The sequence below is a fragment of the Centruroides vittatus genome, unplaced genomic scaffold (assembly GCF_030686945.1).
Source record: "Centruroides vittatus isolate TY-2023 unplaced genomic scaffold, ASM3068694v2 contig_299, whole genome shotgun sequence".
Classification (NCBI taxonomy): domain Eukaryota; kingdom Metazoa; phylum Arthropoda; class Arachnida; order Scorpiones; family Buthidae; genus Centruroides; species Centruroides vittatus.
Genome location: NW_027121909.1, coordinates 2,474,588 through 2,488,869, shown reverse-complemented (window position 1 = coordinate 2,488,869; position 14,282 = coordinate 2,474,588). Strand labels below are relative to the sequence as shown.

General features: G+C 29.4%; 1 protein-coding gene across 2 annotated transcripts in view; it reads left to right on the top strand.

Moving 5' to 3' along the window:
- The window catches only part of LOC136972641 (uncharacterized), a 61,266-nt gene that overhangs the window by 21,910 nt on the left and 25,074 nt on the right, over window positions 1–14,282 (top strand). For both annotated transcript variants that reach the window (XM_067267239.1, XM_067267240.1), the window contains 2 exons: window positions 2,799–3,041; window positions 12,109–12,357. In XM_067267239.1, the coding sequence (XP_067123340.1) occupies window positions 2,886–3,041; window positions 12,109–12,357 (405 nt within the window). In that variant the 5' untranslated portion in view covers window positions 2,799–2,885. The remainder of the gene's footprint in view (window positions 1–2,798; window positions 3,042–12,108; window positions 12,358–14,282) is intronic.

Here is a 14,282-nt window from a genome sequence, read left to right as displayed (position 1 = left end):
TCCATTTTTCAAATTTTTTCGAAGCATTTCGTTGGAATTTTCTCTACTTGAAGAAGAGCTGTTTGGAAAGCTCAAACGTTTGTGAAAAGAAGATTTTTTCACGCAAATAACACCGGTAACAGGTTCAGTAGTTTAGTATTTCATCCCCGGTGTCGGAGTGAAGTTTAATTTTGCTTTTTATTCAGACACCACCTCTGATTTGATCAAGAAATGTTAATCGAACTTTGAAACCTTCACTTGTATTTTCTCTCCATGTGTTTTCAACTGTCACCTAAACACTTCTAAATTTTATGGCCATAAGGTGATTGTTTTTCCTTCTCCCTGGCCATGCTGTTTTTGCATTTTATATAAATTTTCTATTAAAAAGTAGAATAGAAGTAGAACATCTTATTATTGTATAGACATATTTTCTCTATTACCTTTTTTCTTCTGTTTTTTCACTTTTGAATTAAAGTCAGTTATAGATATTATTCCTATATAGATTGTTTAATTATAATAAACATGCATTATGTCTAAAATTACATTAAAATAACACACACTAATTAATCTTTGAAATGAAAAGGTAATTGAATTGAGTCTTGCTGCCATCTTAATTAATGTGTGACAGTTTCTGAGCATGTCACATTGCATCAAATTAAATAATTCATAAAAATTAAAATAATAAATATGTTTATAAAATAATTCACCATATCTGTTCACAATAATAATGTAAAACACAATGTACTTATAGATTAGCATTTCTGATAGTAATTAATTAATTTTTGAATTTTATTATATTTTATATATAAAAATCTAAAAACAAATAAATGCATAAAACTTAATTTAAAAAATATCGGCAACTTCAGACAATACAAAGATACAAGAAACCATCAAAAAAATTTAGTTAATAGTAAATAAAATCGAGGAAAAAAATAAAACTTTTAAAGTAAGGAAATTTCTGTCTAAAAAGTCAGGTAAGCAATCACGTGTTTCCCATTTCCCCACCTTGTGTAACCAAAGCAATTGAAATTGAAATAAAAGCCTAAACTCCAGTAGAAGTAAAAACACACATCAGCGCATGTCTAGGACAATAAACTTGAACAGAAGCAGAGATGAAAGATGACATCTTGTAATTTATGCTAATTGCCTTCTAATATTAAAAAATTAAAATCTTCAATAAATTATAGTTAAATTAAGATTTTTTTGACTGAATTCAATTAGAAATGTATTGAAAAACTGAATTAAAGTAAAAATACCGGTTTTTTGACACTAAATTTTTATTAACTAATTTTTTAAATTGGTGCCAGATTGACTGTGGGTGTGCCATTTATATTTGGCTGTGCACGCACTTGACAACAGGTTAAAATTCTTTCCACACTTTCTGCATATACTTGTGCTCCAGATTCTACAAAAACCTCAGCAGCAAGCTTAGCAACATTTATTTGTAGATTTTTCTTCACTTTCCTGACGATGCACATTTCTGTCTCAAGATAAATACTTCAGGGCATCCAGTTTGATTCTTATTAATTATACTATTTCATGTGATAAATGAGTTATAATTAAAAAATTTACATTTTATAGGTGTCCATATACCTTTTGTGACATAGTTTATATATAAAGCATGATTTAAGTGATTGTATTTAAAATTCTGAATCCTTTGTAATGTAGTTTTTGATTATTCATATTATCACTTTTTTCATTTCCTATCAGATGCATTGTGATGCAATTGTGGCTTTTGTGTTGATCAGTGTTTTCTTTACCCCTTTTTTATGCAAGCCAGCATCTTAATGGTGTGCATGCACACCTGATACTCAATCATTTAAGTGAAGTTTAAATAAATTATAGGCTATTGGAATCTTATAACACTTTTAGAAGTTTATTGTAACACACTGGTAATTTTATGAAAGCCAGGTTGAAAACCACTTGTGTAGATCATTCAGTTGTTTGTGTGAAAAAGTTCAGTTGCAGCATAGTTTTTACTGAAACAGCTTTATTATGTTCGAAATTATTTTTTGAATATTTTTATATTAAGTACACAATAACCATAAGTCTTATTAAAATTTGTATTCTAAACATTCAATATAATCATTAATAAATGAAATCATAACACTAAATTAAAGCATAATAAAGATTAATTTGAAGTATCTAATTTGATTTGCAAAACTTTTTAAACTCATTCATCGTATTTGTTTTTTCTTGTGCAATATTTGATGAAATAAAATTGCTTCTCTTACATTTTTCCATTTACTTTCTAAAATGATTTAATACTTGAGATCCAAACCCAAATTTCCTGTTTGCCATGCAGTCACATTGCCAGTTATGCTATCTCGACCACCATCTGATCTCGTCTTCCAGAGTTAATTAATTCAGATATAATCATATTGATCATTCACAGTGTGGATTAGGATGACTGTAATGCCCAATGTCCTTTTTGGCTCTCAGCTGACTTTTAATCTCATGAGTGACCAGTATGGTTATATCTGAATTAATTAGTAGCTCTGGAAGAGGGGATTGATGGCATCTGGGTAACTGGTAATGCAACTAACTGCATGGTAAACAGGAGTTTAGGTTTGTATCCTGCTCTGGGTAAATTCTTTTCTTCTAGAAAAGTCTAAATTAAATTTAAAAATTAAGTTATTTAAAACTATTAAACTTATCAAGAAAGAGTGGCCTAACTGCCTGCCTCTGGACAAATTGGTTTGATTCTGATTATTAAATAGCCTTAAAATGTAACCAATGAAACTTGACATTATTTTGCAATGTTAAAGTATTGGATTGATGTAGTTTATATATATTAATTAGAACTATTTATTTTTCAGAATTATTGCATCATATTAAAAAAATACAATAGTATCAAATGAAGAAGCAAATATCTTGTCACTTCAAAATATTTAGAAGTTAATGTGATGCTACAACAGATGAAGACCAAAAGTTTTGTTGGTCTCTTAGCATGTATTATAGCAACAAGTATCATTGTATGCCTCTATGGAGATCCAAAACCTTCTATCCATGAAATTGTTACAGAAACACATCGACAGTTATCACAATTAAAAAAATTAAAAGTAAGTTATTTTCTAATTTTTCCAAAATGATTAGTGTAAAAAATTTTATGTTGATTTAAATTAAAAGTTCTACAGGATAATAATTTTCATATTAATTAAGACTGGTGATAGTCTGTTAGAAATTTAAAACAAATGTTCAGGAAATATATCATTTCTAAACCCTGAGATTTCCCTTTAGGCTACTTTATCATACTAAGAAATATCTTAAAACATGAAAAAATTAAATATTCAATTAAAAAGCTTAAAAACCCCAAGATTTGAAATGGAGACAAAACAGACATTTCCTATTCTTATTTTTCATTCAGGGATTGGGGCTTCAACTTTCATCCATTGGGAGACTTACTGTTAATAAGTAGATTTCTTTTGATTTTAAACAGTCTTTTTAGGGTATTTCAACTGAATAATGAACCAAAATTAAATAACCTTATGATTTACATTTAATTTACATGCATTTATAATACAAAATAATTTCAATCATTAACATTAAAATGTAATATAAAATTAGGGTTTATACAAAAATTGACTTTTCAAAAAATCATTTGGAATCTCAACTTTTCTATGAAAACTTCAATGAAACTGGTTTTCAAATTTTTTCCCAAAAAATGGAGATAAGATATACTTACAACTTATTTTAAAACTTTAATTTATTTAATATTTATAACATTTCAAAAATATAACAAAATAAACCAACATCTATACAAAACAAAACAAAAAAAAAATCCTAGAATATCATATTAAACTACAAAATTTACTCCATAGAAAACCATAAAGAAAAACAAATGACAATGAATGCCTCTTAAATATAATTTTATTTCTTATTTTTCCTAACAAAATATGATTTTAGAAAGCAAAGAACATCTAGATCTATTGCTCAATCATGTCCTAATTTTGCACACAAAATTGCCAGAAATAGAAAAAAACTCTCTCACTTGTTACTGAGCTGAGTTTAATCATCTTTAAAGCATAAAATAATAAATCTAAATTTTTTGTTCTTCTGTTTGTACCCTCTAATACTAAAAACTGCTTCTTTAGTGTTTTAAGGCTGGACGAAGTCACTTTTTCAAGTTTTTGTTAGTTGAATCCCCTTTTTTATTTTGTTTAATTTACTTTAAAAATTTTTAGTGCCAACAGTCAAAATTTTGAATGTTATATTAGCAATCATGCACAATAGCATTTGAATTGGTTCATAACGATCTTTCGTGTGGTGTGAAATGTAAAGGTTATTTTGTGACCCTCTGGAAAGTTGCAGTGGAGCAACATGCCAACATTAAGTTCTGCATGAAACTATAGAAAACTTTTACTGAAACATTTAAGTTACTAAAACAAGTATATGGGAATGATTGCCTATCCTGTACACAAGTATATGACTTGGTTAGTTGATTCAAAAATGGCCAGGAGTTAATTGAAAACAATCTGAAAAGTGGTCATCCAAAGACTACAGACAATAACATTGAAATACTGTAGTGTCAAATATTGGTTAAGCATCTAAATATGACCTGTAAAATGTTGGCTGAGGATTCCACATGATTTTATGTGATCATTTGAACAAACGTAAGGTCTGTTCTCACTTTGTTTCACACTCGCTCACCAAGGAACAAGCATGTGCATATTCATCATGTTCAGGACATCATCAAAACAGCTTGCCACAACCCAAATTTTCTCAAAAATATTGTCATCTGTGATGTGATATGGTATTATCAGCACAATTTATTGATAAAACATCAAAATTCCACATGGAAATCATCAGATGAGCTCATACTGAAAAAATCCAGCTTAACTTTCCTGGCAAAATCTGTTATCATATGATATGATATTTTATTAAAAAATTTTAATATTTTTAACTATTATAAAATGACAAGAAATTTAATTTTGAGGGTAGAGATGGGTTTTATAAAATATTCTAAATGCTAATAACAAGTAAAATTGTCATTAATTCTGATCCTAATGGAGATACACATGATCCTTTTTGTTTCCCCATTTCCTCAATCTTTACTCAACAAAATTTAATAGCATCAATGTCCCTAATAAACAAACCTCCTTGCAAAATTTCAGAAATTTGACAAAAAGCACAGGAGGTATTAAGCTTCAAACAGGTTGAACAAAATTGTGCCAGACACAGATACTAACATCCATATATACAGAAAACCCCTGAATTTTTTGCATTGCTCAATGTTTAAAGATGTCCTGAGTCCAAAAATGTAAATCTTGGGGTCATATTTTGACCGATTGTCATACTTTTCTGTTATATGTAACAGCCAGGGAAGTAAAAATTTGCTTCCAAAAATTGTGGGTCAAGACCATGCTCATCTGTTTTTTAACTCCAAGGGTGCACCAGAAATTTGTCCCAAATGGCCAGAATGTCACCAGGGAATTTTATTTGGGTATTTTGGAATGGAATTTTACACATACAGAGTATTGCTCTCAAGGTGTAATGTCTGATTTTTTCAAAGCCTGGAAATTACCTAACATATGGCATTACATAAGTGAAAACATGGGTTGGTTGGTGCCATGCCTGGATTTCTAAACGGGAAAAAACATGAATGAATGTGTTCAAATGAAACCTGATTAACTAGAATATTTTTTCAAAGTAAATGAATACTTGACTATATATCAAAAAAAATTCGGTTTATTATTCTATGACTATTTATATACATTAGTTAATAGAAATAAACATGAAATAAGTTAGAAAAAGATAAACTATATATGTTATAAAATTCAATGATACTTTATCTAAATCCAAAACCAAAAACAAATATGTACAAAAAAACTTTCCCAATACTTTGGAACTTAGAATCATATTATAGCTATTGCCACAAAAACCAACAAATATGAAAACTAGACTATTTACAAAATTACAAAAAGAATTTTGAAATCTAAATTGCCTAACTGTCATACCAAAAGGAAAAATAGTCTTGAAATCTTTAATTGCCAATTGCATTCATTCAGGAACTTCATCTCTCATTAACTGTAGCTTTACCTTGCTTTTCTTCAGTCTTTTGGGTCTTTTATACCCCTTGCGATGCAACAAATAGCTGTGCCATGCAATTGTTAGTATAAGTATGTAAATGAGTTGAATTTACATACTTATACTAACAATTGCCAATTTGCAATCCTTCGAACATTTGTCCTTTCAAAAAAATTAATTCTGAATTTTAGAATCAGTTACAATTGGGATTTAAGAGATCATTCTTTTATATCTATACAGAAATCACTCAATTTGAGATGCTGTGGTAGATTGGTAACATCAGCGGTAAAAGTATTATTTTTCGCATTTAGGTTTTTCTTTTTCAGTTGGGTCTGGAGCTTTTGTTCTTTAACAAAATAAAATGTTCCCAAAACAAATAATAATGCAAACTAAATAAAAACCCCAAAAACAAAAGTAAAATTCAGACTCGACTCCTTACAAAGGAAGCTGAACACTACGGCATGACAATGCATCCTCATGCAATAGCACTGCTGTTCATCAATTTTTGGCTTGAAAAAGTATTGTAACACTTGAATATCCACCCTATTCTCCCAATCTGGCTTCCTGGGACTATTTTGTTTCCAGAACTTAAAATTCTAATGAAAGGGACATTCCTGAGATTCAGGCTGCCATGATTGTAGTACTGAACCAGATGCCAAAACAGGAATTGAAAAAGTCTTTTGAAATGCTCATTATTCATTCTGAACATTGTATTGTTGCAGAAGGAGTTGTATTATTTCAAATAAACAAACATATTTATAAAAAGATTTCTTTTAGTTTTTTTTCTTCCTAGAGCAAAACCCCTTTTATTTCTTTTTAGATAACCTGTGTAATGTGTATATATTTTAATATTATTTGTAATTTCCTGACAGTTAAAATATAATATCAATTTTTGAAGTCATATTTCAAATACTTAAAAAAAAAACTGTAAGAATTTTGCTTTGTTAGAACTCTCAGTTCAAACTGATAAACATTTGAAACATGAAGCAGACTTCTGAAAGAGGTTGAAACTAGCATGGGACAATACCAAAATTTCTCTTGGTTATGCCGAAAACTCCTGCTTCTGATATACGATTCCTGATTTCAATTCTTTTAAATATTTTAAGTTTATTTTAATTTAGAAAAATTAATGATTTACATTATGAGCATGATACATTCATTAATCAATAAATATCAAGCTCAAGAATGGAAAATCTAAAATCAATCTTTTGAAAGAAACATGAAAATTCTCCCATCATGTTATCTAGGGACTTCATCTTTGGAAACTGCTTTGTAGGCAGATGTGATAACCACAGGAGGGAGAAGATGCACTTCTTTTCATGCTATTTCAACCAGCATTTCTTGCAAATGCTTTAATCCTGTCGTGTTTAACACTACATGAGGTTTAGCAAGTGATGAAATGAGCTGAACAGATATCAGTCATTAAGAGTTAACCAATTTTTGAATTCTTCACTTGAGCCACGAATGTCTACATGGACTCATCTTAAAAAATCAGTTTTTAAAACTCAAAACAGTAGTAAATTTAGCACAGAAAAGTATTTTTACTCAGAATTACATGAATTCAATTTGAAAATTAATATATCACATCATCATCTATGAATCATAACAGAAACTTTCATAATTATAATGAGCAAGTCATTTTATCGTTATAAGTAAATATACTAAATATTAAAAATAATTTTATGTAATATTTTTCAATTAAATTATAATTATGTTTATATTTCAAATTGTTTTGCCAATATATTTTTGCCTACTGCCAGCCTTGATTTGAAACTGGAAGCCCAATAGTTCAATCAATGTTAACTCCCTTATAATTAAAATTCTTAAAAAGTTCACAAATTCCTAAAAATTAAATTAAAATTTGATTGTTTTTTTATGCAAAACAACACAAACAATTTCTGTAGATATGTCACAAAACAGAGTTGTAATTAAGGGTTCAAAAAATGCAGGTAAATTAATGCAAATTTAAATAATAAAATAATAATTAAAACTTTGGCCTTTGCACCAAAACCAAAATCTATATATATAAAAACGAATGTATGTATGTCTGTGTGTGTGTGTTTGTCCTTCATTACCACACCATTTATCCGATTGCCATGAAACTTCGGGAAGTTGTTTAATACATTCCCGCAAAGGTTTGTGGCATATGTGAAGATCACCATTTCCCCCCTTTCAAAAATATATTTATATATGGATTAAGGCTTTTATGTCCAACAGATGGCGCTAACTTCAGACGACCTAAGTTTGCTTTTCTGTAAGGCATTATGCTTTTCTGTGAGAATGGACCTAAGCAGATCATTTTCTACCTATCTATATAAATAAAATACAACGTTTGTTTGTTTCTACCGATTCCTTTGAAATTTTGACACAACGTTGCATTCGAATATGCACGTGTTTTTATATAATATACATGTCGAAATTCTCCCTACGGGGGGAGATGGACGGGATTAAGGCTTACTGTGAAGAACTCTGCTTCTATTTATACTATTTTACATGCGGTTTTTTGCGTTTTTAATTGCGTTTTAATAGGTGACGTCAACAGAATATACACTAAAAAGGGATTTTTCGATATTCCCCAGCGGGGGAAGTGTTACACATTTATAATAGATATATTTTGAGCCACAACAACACGTGGCCAGGTCAGCTAGTTAAAAATAAAATCAAAATTAATTAAAATTAATCAATTGAAAATAAAAACAATGTTTTTAAAAACTGTTTAAAAGTTTTTTAAATTTACATTATTTGTGTATGGTGGTAACAGAATATTTTGCTCTTAATATATATGTTATGGACCAAGTGATTAATACAGCATTATTTATAATGCCCAACCGTTATGAATAATGACTAAAATGGGCACACAGTCTGATAGATATTGATTAATTTATTAAATTGACCAGACATTATGAATGCAGCTAGCTACATTCCCTTTGGGTAATTTGATTAAAAAAACTCCATTTTTTTTTTTTTTTTTTTTTTTAAGAATTGTTTATTTTTTGTGAATTATTTCAAAGTTAGTTTATAAACAATATGTAATCTTTGAAAAGTAAGTATTATTAACTGTATTAATTAATCTAATGTTAATGAAAAGTATTATTAACAAATTTTATACATTAATCAAAAAATCAACTTAAAGGAAACTTCTGGAATTTCATTTTTGGTATAAATTATATAAAAAATTAAATGTTTTTTTAGTTTATTTATTCGGGCAGTTAAGACTTTGATGACATTTGGCATTACATGACTTTTTCTTTTATAGCATTTGCATCTATTAGTTTTGCAACTAATTTTGCAGTAGCATCAACTATAGCCTTGGCCTCCAGAAATTGATGACATTTCTGCACCTAGTACATCAACGGAAATGAAGTTTTCTTTTTAAACAATAAATTGATTTGTGGAATATAATAGATTTAATATGCCATGTTTGGTACCCAGTTTGTAAAGGTTTTTATCTTCAACTGCAACGACACCTAAAATATATTTTCCATTATTGTGGGCTCGATCTATGTCTGGTACACGAATCCTTAAACTGTATCACCAATATTAGCTGCTGTGTATTTGGAATTTGATGTATCAATCATTTTTTCTGCTTGCTTTTTAAAATTAAACAAAGTCCTTTCCCTTGTTTTAGATGCACTTTTTATTTTTTCTTCTATTTTTGGATCAACTGTTTGAATTTTTTCTTCTTCATTCACCAATTCTGTAATACTAATAACATCCTGGCTGCATCTTCAACTCATTTGGTTTTTAACAATCATTAGTTAAATGAATTTAGTTAGATGGTCTCGATACACAAGTATAAATTTATATCGCTCGTCGGCTTGTGACTGTATATCTATAAGATCAATCTGACAGCTTGAGTTCATTCATTAAAATTGCTTTAACACCAAGACTTTTTTCTCACAGATTTCACATAAGTTCAAATAAATTATGATCATTTCCCTTGTAATATTTTTATATTTTGTACTTAATTCTTTTTCCATACAGTTTCTACCACCATGGCAATAGCAATATGGGCATCATGCAATATCTCAAATATTTCTTCAGTGTAAATGTAATATTTAACCACATTTCTCTGATATATACATCATATCTATGTAAACACTGATATTCTTCCATTAACTTAGAAGTCACTTTCATTTTTGACTCTCACTTTTTGTATCATTAACAAATTTTCAGATTTTGTAAAAATTTGACTGTTCTGATATTTTTCTGCTATTAACTTGTTTAATTGGTTGTTGAAGCAATTATTTATATCACTTAACGATTGCTCCATGATGGTTACTTTCTTTAAAGAAGAAAACGCTATTTTAAGAGGTAAAATTAAAATGTTGCACAAGATTAACTTAGCCAAATTTAAAATTTAATACTAAATGTAATACACATGCACAACTCAGATATGGGTGCTGATTAACTAGTGTATGTTGGATGATCATCTCTCAACATATTATTACACTTTGTCCGACTAGGGGATAGCAGTATTCATAAGGATCAGTCAATTTGATAAATTATGTTAAAACACCTGAAATTTATTACAATGCCTGATTTTGTTTGTCATCATTTATGATGTCTGTATTAATCACTTAGTCCATAACATATATACAGAATACAGATTCCCAGTCAACCTGGCCCAATGCCAGCTGGATGGCAACCCTAAAGTCATCTCTCCTAAAATGGGGACAGTTACTACTGACCAAGTACAATCTCTCATTGCTCTGACTACAAGAAAGAAAAGTCTGCCATGTCAAAAATCACTTCGTGTATGGGGTGTCGCATACTCTGCTTTGCAACATGAGTTTTCAATAAACTAATATGTAATTGTTAATATTATAATTTCAAAAATTTTTAATCTTCAATTGAAACAAACAATTAATTTTCTTATAAAATGTGGAAGAATTGGAAATCATGCTGAGATTTCTCATTTCTGATTATCAGAAAATTCCCAATTTTTCCAATTCTGATTAATTATCCCATCACTACTTGAAATGTTTGTTTTAATAAAGAAGTGTTATTGGAAAAAGTGTCAAAAAGTGTCATTTACTTTAAACTAGTTCCTTCTCTGATAGAAGTATATTTTTTATTGCTTAAATACTTTAGTTATAAATAAGAATTGTAATGTTTTGTAGAGAATATTAATTTTTGATAAATTTGACAATGAAATGATTTTATTAAAAATTACAAGAATACATTTCAAATTTAATTTAGATTTGACATGGCATGTAAATAAAGAACTTTAAGAAAATTTACCAATTTGGTTGCTAGTTTGGTATCATTAGAAATTTTAATGAGTAGAATTTTATTTTTACTTACTCAGTTATTACATATAACAGGGAAAAATATGGTGATCAGTTGGAAAATGACTCCCCCAAGATTTTTAATTTTTGCACTTATGGACCTTGAAACGTTGAAGAATGCAAAAACGTTCAGGGGAGTTTTCCTGCCTACATGTATGGAAGTGTGTGGAGAGTACATGATTTTGTTCACCTACTTTGAAACTTAATAACTCCTGTGCTTTTTGACAAAAGTTTCAGAATTTTGCAGGATGGTTTGTGTATTAGACAGATTGATACTATTAAATTTTGGTGGTTAAAGATTGAATGGGTGGGGAAGATAGATAGTGGGTCATCTATCCTATCTTGAGTAGAGACTTAATGAACATTTTATTCATTTTTACCATTAATAAATTTTTTTATAAAACTCACCTCTACTCTCAAAATTAAGCTTTTTGCTATTTTATAATAGTTAGTAATATAAAAAAAAATTTTTAATAAAATTTTGTAATTGTAATATAGATGGTGTTACACACAATTTTAAACTTTTTACTGGAAAGTTATGCAACTTGCTACTGGAATTTTCTCATTTTGGTATAATTATTTTTACAAAATGCTTTAACAAGCTATTCATGTTTCAGTTACTATAGTTATAGTATTGAACATAAATCCTTTGGAGCTTACATCTGCTGAGTTTTTCAGATTAAAAAAAAAATTTTCAGTGTTTAAACAGACATAATGTATTATTAACTAATATATTTGTTGAGATCAATTTCTTATTTTTGTTGAATTTATATAAGCCATATATTAGTTATAATTAAATTTTGTTTTACAGGTTGTAGCACCAGTACAGAAAGACCCTGTTCCAGAAGAAAGATATTTAAAATCTCTTGGATTCACTGATAATCCTAGATTGTTTCCCACAAATGTTTGGAACAATGTCTCTCTTCCAGTGTTTGTGACAGCAGTGGCTTCTGGTGATAGTGAACTTACAATTGAATTTATTAAGTCACATCAGCACTGTTTTCCTAATCATGTATTATTAATTTATGACATTGGCTTAGATACAGAAGAATTTTTACTGGTAATAGATTTTTATAATTCTTTAATATCATGCAGTTTTTATTGGTTAATTTTTTTATTTATGAACAAATATGCAATGTAAAAAATTTGCATTCTTTCCCTGAAACACACACACTGTTTATTAGACTTGGTGCATTTAACACTGGTTTTAGAGTACTAGGATATTATTTACAGTGGATTAGTTTATAATAATGACTTTGTGTGTCCACAAATGGTATATGGTTGTTGATAGTTGATATATGTTGATTGTTATGATATAAGTTACAAGTGAAACATATTGTATGACAAGTTATCACGAACAGAAGACATGCTGGAAGCATTTATTATTACACTTTCGAACAAAAAACAATATCGTTCTATTAAAAGAATACCATAGTTTGAAAAAATTCAAATCATTAGTAACGGTCAAAAAATAAAACAAAGAGGATGAACATGGTAATAAAAATAAATAAATATACATAAATAAATAAAAATGGTAATATAAATAAATAAGTATACAAAAATATATAAAAACAAAAAAAGAAAAAAAAAAAAAGGAAGAACGTGGTAATATAAATAAATATACAATAAAATCGTAAAAGATACAACAAATGTAAGGTAAAAACGTTTTACTCGTGCCCATATATACTACTATCTATCCTAACCAGAAATACTTCCCCATAGAACTCACGTGTCTCTTATAAATTTTTAACTGCATATTTCCAAGCTGAAGGAAGACCTTCTGCGTCCCTTGCGTTAATACATTTATCTCTTAGTTTGCTTCTGTAAATTTCTATCTTTTCAGCCGCTCTTGCCAAAGTTGGGGAGTGTACCTGCTTTATGATTTTCGCCTCATTCCAATGTACTAAGGATCCCTCCGTCTGCCCCATCTGGGCTAATACCGTCGTGTTGGAACCTTTTCTAATATCATATTTATGTTCCTTGATCCTTATTCCTAGGTTTCTAGTAGTAACCCCTACATAATCTTTATTAATACCTAATAGCTGGTTCTCGTAGGGAATCTTATACACACCCGCCTTATCTTCTTTTTTAACTAACCCTTTATCGTTTCTAAGTATTTTATACAAATTCGGAGCTCTTTTCAAGATCACCCTTGTATCCTTAGTTCTTGCTATTTCTTTCATAATCCCTCCCAGATACTTATTGTATGTAAATTTCGTGTATCTGTAAGGCCCGTGCCTGGTGTTCTTATCATTACTGGCCTCAAATTTTCTAATAATTCCCTCAATGACTTTCCTCCTATAACCTAATGTTCCTGCTATCTGTATAATTCTTTCTATCTCTGTATCCCGGTCTATCACATTTTCACAGTATATAAAGGCCCTCAACCATGATCAAATGCAGTAATTATAAAGATAGCAGGAACATTAGGTTATAGGAGGAAAGTCATTGAGGGAATTATTAGAAAATTTGAGGCCAGTAATGATAAGAACACCAGGCACGGGCCTTACAGATACACGAAATTTACATACAATAAGTATCTGGGAGGGATTATGAAAGAAATAGCAAGAACTAAGGATACAAGGGTGATCTTGAAAAGAGCTCCGAATTTGTATAAAATACTTAGAAACGATAAAGGGTTAGTTAAAAAAGAAGATAAGGCGGGTGTGTATAAGATTCCCTACGAGAACCAGCTATTAGGTATTAATAAAGATTATGTAGGGGTTACTACTAGAAACCTAGGAATAAGGATCAAGGAACATAAATATGATATTAGAAAAGGTTCCAACACGACGGTATTAGCCCAGATGGGGCAGACGGAGGGATCCTTAGTACATTGGAATGAGGCGAAAATCATAAAGCAGGTACACTCCCCAACTTTGGCAAGAGCGGCTGAAAAGATAGAAATTTACAGAAGCAAACTAAGAGATAAATGTATTAACGCAAGGGACGCAGAAGGTCTTCCTTCAGCTTGGAAATATGCAG